General features: G+C 42.6%; 1 protein-coding gene across 2 annotated transcripts in view; it reads right to left on the bottom strand.

The window, feature by feature from the left end:
• Positions 1 to 536: 536 nt before the first annotated feature.
• Positions 537 to 10,279, bottom strand: part of LOC144141759 (uncharacterized) — a 41,634-nt gene continuing 31,891 nt past the window's right edge. Inside the window, exons 4-6 of one of the 2 annotated variants that reach the window (XM_077673260.1) lie at positions 6,622 to 6,732; positions 1,535 to 1,612; positions 537 to 861 (exon numbers count right to left, since the gene is read on the bottom strand). In XM_077673260.1, coding sequence (XP_077529386.1) covers positions 683 to 861; positions 1,535 to 1,612; positions 6,622 to 6,732 — 368 coding nt within the window. In that variant the 3' untranslated portion in view covers positions 537 to 682. The remainder of the gene's footprint in view (positions 862 to 1,534; positions 1,613 to 6,621; positions 6,733 to 10,279) is intronic. The other variant, XM_077673261.1, reaches the window with a different exon arrangement.

Here is a 10,279-nt window from a genome sequence, read left to right as displayed (position 1 = left end):
CTGTGGGAGAGATGTAAAAGCCTGCGGAAAGAAACTATCCGGGCTTGCCATACATGCATGCCTTTCAGCGGCAAGTCAGAAAATAAATGTGACATGCAACACACGGGTCTCCGACTAAGGCAGAGGGGCCGCCAGCTTTGCTGTTTCTGCAGCTTTGAACCACTGGTGCAAGCCCCCCCAAATTGTCTAAGCTCTGTATGTGTTGGGTTACTAGAGTTTGAAAGACTTTATGGTTTAGAGAGAAGCTAAAGTGTCTCAGGCACTATTTAAATTTCGCAGAGCTATTTCTTGAGCGAAGAATATTACGGCGTACAAGCCTTGTGCGGATACCACCAGACACGGAGAATATACAGTACCGCTCTGAGAGATAAGACGGCTGTACGTTAGGACGTATCCTGGAGACTCGGTACATTCATTCAAAGTTATATGTGGCTGAGAAGTATCATTGTTTGAATTTTTCAAACAGTGATCACTAAAAGCAACATTGAGAGGCCTTGAGGAGGATGTAGCTGATGTCAAGGTGATGCTCCAATTTTATTAGGTGGCCCGGGGTGAGGATTTTGTTTCTAAACGAGCAGACGATGGACACTTTTCTGCGGGTCTTCTTGAACGAATACACTGTTTTATTCTTCGGAATGCTGTTCTCCATCTAATGCTGATGATGGCGTCGTTCTTCTGGCTTCTAGATGCATGCCGAAGGGGTTGAGCACCCATACGGTGACAGACACGAAGGATCGTATATGGGAAAAATATTTTTGTCTCCACAAAGCATGAGGAAGGCATCTTGACAAGCACTGGTTATAACTGGACCCTTGCGACGGTCTCCTTTCCTGCGCTCTTCACATAGCGAATATCCGATTCCTGGAGTGAGGTGGAAAAAAGAACGAGCCGAAATTTTCACTTAGTGCCAAGAGGACACTAAATACACATTACCTTATAGCGTTAAAAATGCGTAGACAATTGCTCTGCAATACTTTTCGCGATAAATAAATCTACCAGTCTTATCATTTTTCTGCCACGCAGCACTCAAACAAAGACGTAATATGAGTATCAAGTTCTCTGGAGGAACCTAATTCCGGTGCGAAAGTTAGCTGGTCTAGGCCACGGAGACGAAACTGACAATTTATCATGCGCGAAAGGCATGCGCTTCGCATAATCCGATGTGTAGGCCGAGCGCTGCTTGCGCTACTTGCAAATGTTCAAACGTAGAACTTGCGTATTAAGGTGTTATTAGGTTAATACGGCTAAAATCCGCCACCTTGTCGGAAGTCACTCGAATGCCTCGGCGTCACCAGAGCTGGCCATAGAATTTTATCTCATTGGCACTTTCTGCCTGTTCCCCATTGTAATAGGATGGTGGCGGTGTTCATAGCACCGGTATGAATAAGAGCTAAACATTGAAACCTCCCAAAAAATTAATGTAATTTTTCTGTAGCCGCTAGGGCATTTTTTCCAACATTCCGCGGGTAGTTGAACCACACGTATTGTCAGTAGATTTTTTTTCATTCATATATTATCCCATGCAAATGCATACCTTTAGGGTGCAGTTTATTAATATTTCCTGGTGCAAGAAGAGTTGGCCATTTGTTCTTATCAGGTTGATGTGCTCCCACTGCAAAAAGGTACGCATTCCCATTACTGAGGCAGTTATAGTGTTTCACAACAATGCTGCCTACATTTGTGATGCAGCTTATCATCTCCGGCAACAAAGCGATGCAGACAAGAATTGCACGCTAGTTTAACGCCGAGTTCCGGCGCCCACTAAAATCCCAGAACTCGTAAAATTGGGGCCACACCTTCACCCTACGAAAAAAAATTACAAGGGTTAAAAGTTTGAGGGCCTTCGTTATTAACTACAAGGCGGTGTATATTTCCTCTAAAAAACTATCTTCTCTGCAATTCATTTAAGTCTGAGATGAAGCCTACTTTATTCGGGGTTTGTAAGCTTGGTTATGGTGGACACCATAGGGAGTGTTGCACAGTGAAGCTCCTCCATTTTTGTAGGAAATATGTGAAGTGCAAATAGCTTGACCGTTGTTTTCAATATTATTCCGTAGGAATTACTTGAAAATTAGCCGCTAAGATTACTCTGACATGAAGCCGATTTTCAGGTATTTTTAAATATAAGTAGTTCACAGTAGAAGTTTCAGTATTGTGTAATTCATATCTACTGTCAAACCATGGGGTTCTGCGGGATGTTAAGAGACAGTGGTTGTTATTACACTGAACTACATTACATAGTGACAAGTTTTAGTCATGTAATTAACCACGAAGTATTCCCAAGCACAAATTATAAACAACGTGTTTTGCTTTTAGCAAAACCTGGAATACGACCCCGTCAAACAATATTGTCGGCCAGGTTGAGCCGTGGCACCAAAAGATTGCTGGTCATCCTTCTTCACGAAGTGAAAGAGCACTGATTTTTTGCTAAAACACTTTCGCAGTTTCTGCGTGCACGCGGCCAATATACAATTGTTTTCTCCTGTATTTAAACGATAATTCCAGGTCTTGATGATAAAGTCCCAAGACTTAGAGTACTGTAACCGAATTTTCGGATGGTTCCTTCATAATATTACATCTTTTTATCGATGATATATTTGCTCTTTACTGCAGCTCCGCGCCCAAGACGTTGGCCTGGGTAGCAGACCATAGCCGCTCGAAATAACAGCTACGGTTTCAGTTTTTCTGCTTTCACCAAATAGCAAAGAAGGTGGGATGAACGATTTCTTCACCTGATCCGAACTTCTTATTTTCTTACTGTAACACTATGTTTCCCTGAGAAAGCACGCCTTATTGGCCTCTATCTGAAAAGCTGCGGCAGGGAATCAAACTGGCCTCCTTGAGCTTTTTTTAAGAACGCTGAAAAAAAGATGTCCCAGCTGCTCGCGCTGCAGAAAGGGTAAAGTGGTGCAACTGAAATAAATTAGGCAACATTTAATGTAGTTTTTATGCAGATTGAAGTGGGAACAACAAATCGTGGGGTAAGACGGGACAGGAAAGTGTGTGACAAGGCGAGAGGGCCGTAATCTATCGTCTTCGACGACATTTTCAGCATAACAAGAGGATACATTGACTTCAATGATATTGTGCCCCGTTAATATCATTTAAAATTTCTGCCATATGTTTGAACGGTTCGAAACATGCATGAGATTATCGAGTAATAAATCATATTCAAGCATCGGTGTAGACTCGCAGACTCGCAATAAAATACTGGAACTCTAGATGAATATATTTATGAAGACAGCAAAGACAAAATTATATTAACCGAAGAGGAGGAGGAATGCCTTTATTATCAGAGGGGTTATTGCCCTGTTGGGGAAGGAGAGGGACACAACGAAATAAAGAATATATTAAAAAAAACCTGTTCAAGGTTCAAATACTTGAAATGGTGGATGGCATTTTCAAGTCCGTGAAGATATAGTTCGCAAACTTCGTGAAGAGATAGGTGCGACGTGTTGTGATAGGTATCGGTCCAGGTAATTACATCAACGTGTAGAGACAACTGGTTCGTGCGTATTCAATAACTTTCTCAAGCACTGAGGGGCCTCTGGAGCGTGTTGTAGATGCGCTTCTTCATCTCCGCGTGGAGAAATGAGGCCCAATAGTGGCTCGCTACAGGTCTTGAAGTGCGCACAGTGCCATATCAAATGATGCAGGTTAGGGATGCACTTCTTGTCACAATACGGGCCGCGTTAGATGTTCGATCTGGCTCTGTGGGTTCATTTATGTAGTACATGAGGTGTTAGGGCCATGTTCGCATAAATCTTTTTAGCTACCACCTCCCCCGAGTGTGTGAGCGTCTTGAGCGGGCCCAGTACACCCACCGGTGTGGTAAAGAAATCGATAATACGAACTGGTAGCTCATGCGGTCCTAGAAGTCGCTATGAAGTTAGTAATAAAAAGACAAATTCTTAAATAAAAATGTTTTTGAGCAAGCATTTCAAGTCAAGAACTGACTGAGTATGCACAGACTGGGGAATTCATAAATGTTGCTAGTTCACTGTAAAAGTAAATTAAAGCCGTTCAACTTGATGTGATAGCTGTCGGAAGTGCATGATGTGATTCGAAGTAATGGGCCGTAGCGCCCTGCTACAAGTGTTTGCAATGAAATTTCCCGCATTCGCAGTGCTCGCGCGCCCACTTCCTGAAACTCCGCCAGCGTGAGTTCTTTCCTTTCCGTGCTTGTTTTTCCTCCCGCACATGCCGGCGTGGCACTCCCACTTTTTTTCTTTTACATTCATAAAAACCAAACCAATAATTGTTCTTAACTAAATGAACGCGGAAGCTACCTGTTAATTGCGTATATTTTGCCTCAACTGTTCCTGCATTTTTCTTTGTGATAAGCAACAGGGAGATGTATGACAAGAGCTTGCGGTCCGCGAGTTCCGAACGCTTATGACTATATAAAAAGTTGGCTTTTGAAGCCTCTGGTTACGCAGGGTTTTGTATAAGTTGTATGTTACCACATTGTGTTTGCCAGGAGGTATCCGTGCCTATATAACAGAAATTATGGACCGGTTACGTTTTTTATGCGTACGGTTTTGGTTAGACTTTTTGAGCGTAGTCACTAGGAAGAGACTCTATAAGAATCTCTGCGACACTGTTTTTTACATTTCTATATACAGGATTGCTCACTCTGCTTGCACAGGTAGAGATGTGTAAAAACGGGTTAAAATGCCAGTTGCACCGACATGTAAAACATTTTTCTTTCGACCGCACATTGGGACAGTCCTTGTGAAAACATGGACCCAAGAAAAGGGTCTCTTTATGCCGTGGGGGGAACATTGTTGGTTATGCTAGAATCCAGAAACCATTGAACATGTTTTTACTGACCGTTGAGACGGGGTTTTCTTCTGCAATGTACTGCAGCGTACGCTGAAAAAGATCTACCAATTGATGCTCATGGTATTCAGTATTTGTCCGTTGTACTTGATGATAATGCAGTTTCTCTAGATATAATAATGTTACTAGGTCTGCACAGTATATAGAGAATCTGAATAGCAGCACGCAACTTGGACATTGATGCGCTCACAGTAAATGAGTGTTTCCGAGATGCCATATTCTCTTTTCTTGAAGTGCAAAGGGCACGCCAATGTGCTCCAGACTGGTTGTCACAATTAGAGAAATTAACGACGATGAACATATTGTAACAGTCAGCACTGTATCCCAGAGTGGAACAGGGACTTTTTGTTTTAGTGAAACGGTTTTGTTTCGTTGTTGTGTAGTATCTTTGTGACAGCGATGTTTCTCTGGAAATAAAGAAAAAACGCCCAGACGACAGCGACTACGACGGAACGCCATGTGGCTGTACTTGGGTCCAGTGAGTAAGCTACGACGACAAGGCAAGCCCCTATGTGCTCTGCACTTAAGGCGGAAGGGCAAAGGTAGACGTAAAGTTTAAGACAAAATAAAATTTGAGCGTCACAGCCTTAGAAACGTGCTAATTTAAAGCACACACTGGCTTCACCTACCTGCAAAAAGGTAAGCTGGAGTGAAATGGCGGAATGCGTGGATGTTTAAGGACTTCGGAAGCAATATGTGCAACACAATTATTGCAGGGAGAGCTGAGTAGGGCTGGTTTAGGAGTTCATAAGAGAAAATTAGGAATTTGAAATGGGAGTGGCCGAGATGAAGATAATTGTTAAACATAGGTAATATCTCTCACAAGGAACATTATTCACACGAGAACTACCTTAGTTATGTTTAAATTATCCACCCATGTTCGAGGCAGCGATCAAGAAATAGAGTGGTGTATTGAGAAGATGTCCTCGCGTTCTATAACAGACATGAAAAAGAAGCTGCAAAGTGCATGCGAGGTAAAATAAAATGAAAGAACACGTACTTTAAATCCCGGTCTCATACTTGTGGACATTCATTGTTATGATTGAACATCCATATTGATTGTTTTATTCTTTACAAAGCACGGTTTCGGTCTGTGTGTCAGCTGGGATCTTGGTGTGTCAAGAGGTCTTGGTATAAGTATAGAAACCGGATTGGCTGACCTGCCTAAACCAAACAAAAGCAACGCTGCGTAAAGCAATGTGCGGTGTCGATATGTTACTCACACGTTTTTTTCGAAAGAAGACATTTTTCGTCAAATTGCTTTACATTAAAATGAAGCCCTTTTGTGTTTTTTCGTCTTATTCTACCCGTATCTTGAAGCTGCGAGAAATCAATTTCTACTCGAATTAAGAAAAGGAGTACTCATTTAACTGCCATTTTGTAGAAGACCAACTGAAGTATTATTTCATCCTTCAAACATACAAAATTCAAAGAAAAACAATTATTTTCATTGTGCGTGCTATAGGGGTACCCCTCCCATTCTTTTAGGTTGATGTTTTTGTGACCGTTTATGCTGTGTTTTCTATTGAGGGGCTGAAGTTTTGAAGTGTTTGTTCAAACTTGTATGATGCGTGTTTAAAAGAACGTGACTGAATTATGCTACCCAGTTGGTCTAAATTTGATGTCTACAATATATAACATGCTACGTTTACAGGAAAACACACGGAAAAGAGCCCTGCTTTCTTTACATTAAAATGAATGTAATTAGTTGGTAGGCATAATTTATAAAAAAGCAATGCTGAATGTTTGTAAGCTTTAGACAAATAAAAATTCATTCACTTGGAAAAACCTTACAGACTCTCGGTAAGAAGAAAGCCGTGAACATTATTCCGCAAGTATATCTTTGGTCTGCGTACGCCAAGTATTCAGTCAGCAAAGCTTGTCCTTGCCCTAGAAAAAGAAAATAGAAAACAAACTTTCGTGAAACATCAATGCGATTTTTAAGGCTCTACCAGTATCATTTACAACTTTTTAAAACCTGATAACACACAATGACAGAGCACAATAGGGATGTAATGCACACGTAGTGTTTAAAATGAATGAGCCAGCAATGAAATTGCGGAAGTTCTGAGTGATATTACGGCGAGTGTGCTTTTTCAGGGTTAATGCACTCAAAATAAAAGTCCGCCATAAAGGTTGCTGGAAAAAAAACATATGCACTTTTATTTACCAGCTCTGTTTTGTGGCGCCACTCCTATAGTATACGTTATAAGGCTTGCGGTAGTTATGAATGTTGCCTGAACACGCAGTATTTGGTTCTGAGTTGCAGGTGACAAGATGATTAAGGAGTCACGTAACTTACAAGTGTCCCGGAACATCTTTACAACACCAACACCTAAGCAACAAAACCCGTGTTTCCTTCAAAAAAACGTATCAGATTTCAGGTCGATTGAGACCCAAGAAATACAATAGTACTAGAATAAAGCCTCCGTCGAGGCGAATCTAAGCATTATTGATTGATTGTGGGGTTTAACGCGCCGACGCAACGCAGGCGATGAGGCACGCCGTAGTGGAGGACTCCGGATTAATTTTGACCACCTGGGGATCTTTAACGGGCGCCGAAATCTCGAACACACGGGCGTTTTTGCTTTTCGCCTCCATCAGAAAAGCGGCAGCCGCGGCCGGGAATCGAACCCGCGACCTCGTGCGAATCTAAGCATTATACTGGCTAGTCAATACAATAACCAGTTACCTGACATTTATTGCACCTGACGTAACATTTATTGCACTCGTGTCCTTGCGATTGTGGGGATTCCAGAATTTCTTTTGCGGGGGTGGTAGGTGCGGTTTTGGGGGTACTTATTTCTGGAAAAAGCTGTCTTTATACTGCCACCCGACAGGACTACAAGGACTGGAATAAATCTACGTCCACCGGACTTTTATGAAACAACGCATTGTTTGGTAGTACTTCGCTCTCTGTATTGTACCGGAAGGTAACCTTACATAAAATTACCGAAAGCACCAAAAGCCATCATTTAAAACACCATAAACTAGTATAAAGCATCGAATTTTAATTCAAAATAAAATTGAGAAAAAAGATAAGAGCTTGACTTGAACAACGGGCTCAGTTAGATAACCCGTAATCTTTACACCACAACGTTTTTCTTTATTGACCTGTACACCAAAACGGAAGAGGCTCGCACATATACAAGCGAAGTTTTAAAATATAAATGTCTACGGAGGCACTTTAGCAACAGCCGGAGCACTGAGCTTCAGCGCCTTCGATCGGCACTGTAGGCACTGGGTAAAGAAAAAAAGTAAAACTGTGTGGCCTTTTCATCTCTGCTATCACTGCCAGCAGCACCTGGTGCTCTCATTGTCATCGTCATCTTTTCTGTGTTATTACACCTGCCATATATGTTACCCGCTTAGGAATACTTCTATCAATAACTTTTCACCTGGTACCAAAAAACGTCGGAGCAACACACAAATGCCTCACAGATTCCTTCACCGCGACATCGAAGCAGGCTTTGGCCGTTGATGAATACCTCTTGGTGTACGCACTGAGGCACCTAAGCAAGGCGGAACGTTCGAAGCTCATGCTGCTCTTCTGAAAAATTGAGTAAACAAAGGGGCCCCACCCATACACTAAGCCCGATTATTTGAATAGGAATGGTCGTCTTCCCGCCATCCACAGAAACGTTAGACACAGTGAGAAAGCTTTCAATCCCATTTTCGCAAGCGCGGAGTCAAACAAAGTTTTACCTTGTCGTGCAATATAAAATTAAAGCAGTCACAACAGTAGCCTTTTTAACGTAGCGGCCGCGAGAGCTCCAGGTTAGGGTAATAACGCAGTCAATGCAGGCATGAATGATAACCTCAGCGTTTTACGCGCCTCCAACAACGTGTGACGTCCAAATCTCCCACGTCGACCGCATAAAGCTCTGGGGTCGCCGATTCAACTGATTCCACTTGGAAAACAGTTTGACCAGCTTGTAGATAACAGCAAAAACCTCACCGAACGTAAGTTCACCTACTTGTGGTTGACATCGAGTGGTAAAGTCAAGTCAGGGTATTGTAAGACTTGCGCTCACAGCTAACTGCTGCAATGACGCCTTGGACTTTCTGAAACCCTGTTTCGCAAAAGCTGATCAAAATGTTCGCGAATAGATGCCAACCTTAGTTAATCTACCATCAGTACAGTACTGGGAAGATCTGTGTTGACTCAGATGGCTGCTTGTTACTGTTTGAGTCTAAAGTACGACGATTAAGATGACTCTGCGAAGAGAAAAAAACTACTGTTGGCTGCTGTACCCGATCTTCTCGCGGTCTTCACCCTGCGTCATTGTGCTGGACTTCAACAAGGATTTTTTCTGTATATTTTAAGGAAAGCCAGAAATGCTCTACCTGAGACATGGAACCAAACGGAAAAAAAAGGCGAGCTTGACATTATTTTTTGAAGTTCGTTGAAATGGAAGTCGAACATCACCTCGTCAACATCGCAAACCCGTGATCCGTGGCAAACCAACAAATGCCATAGGGGGTTTGGCAGCTCGTCTTCAGCATGAACTAAATTGTCACCCCTACTATGTCTGGGTTAGAATTTATTGGAAATGCATAGAATTGCTGCAGACATTCCACAATTGTAAGAATGTTTATAAATGCCTTCCCAAATTTGCATCAGCCACATTTCTATCATCATCCTGTTTCTCCTGGAAATTTTGTGTAAGGTAAGACTGCTATCTAGTTCAATATGAACGTGGTAAACTTTGCGCTGTAGACAGGACGCACGCGGGCACAAAACGACCGAAGATGGAACGAAAAAGCAAAGCGCCGGATCGTGGAATGGCTCAGATGGCCTGCACAAGATGGCATGAGCAACACGACCTACACTGATATTTTATGGGGGTAGTGTAGTTCGAGAATTTTTAAGTAGGGGGCTCAGGAACTGCAAACAAAAGCTGTGGACGTTACACGTTATATAGTGTTATCCGGCAGGAGGAACACGTGTGGAGGGGGGAGGTTACCAGTTGAGACTGTCTCGAAAAAAATCCAGAGTTATTTAGTTGTTAATCTCCTAAACGATCCAGGCGCAAGAAAGGCAGGCAAGGCACGTATCGGAAGAATGAATGTTGGGATGGTCAGCTGGGTAATGGAGATCCAGTAACCGTCATGAAAGAGGCAGGTGCTGTGCATGACTCGCTAGAAAAAGTCTTTTAGCACTAAAGTGCCGATACCTAGGCGTCTGGTGGGACCTTTTAAAACCACAAGGCAAAAATCTGCAAATGATAAGAGAACTGAAAAGAGCACTATTAAGGAATTGTAGAACGTTTGCGGTGGCAAAACAGGCGCTAGAGAAATGCCCTCAGAAATATAGTTGCAGTGCGCAGGAGAAAAGGTGAGACGGCTCGTGTGGGGTGCGACACGAGCTCGTGGGTTTTATACTGTGAGAAACTCACTTCATTTCTACTGCCCCAACCACCACCCACCTGTCAGC

The sequence above is a fragment of the Haemaphysalis longicornis genome, unplaced genomic scaffold, assembly GCF_048455015.1.
Source record: "Haemaphysalis longicornis isolate Haplotype H1 unplaced genomic scaffold, Haemaphysalis longicornis Haplotype H1 scaffold_6, whole genome shotgun sequence".
NCBI classification, from domain to species: domain Eukaryota; kingdom Metazoa; phylum Arthropoda; class Arachnida; order Ixodida; family Ixodidae; genus Haemaphysalis; species Haemaphysalis longicornis.
Note: the sequence above shows the minus strand (reverse complement) of the source record. Positions and strands in the feature narration are given on the sequence as shown.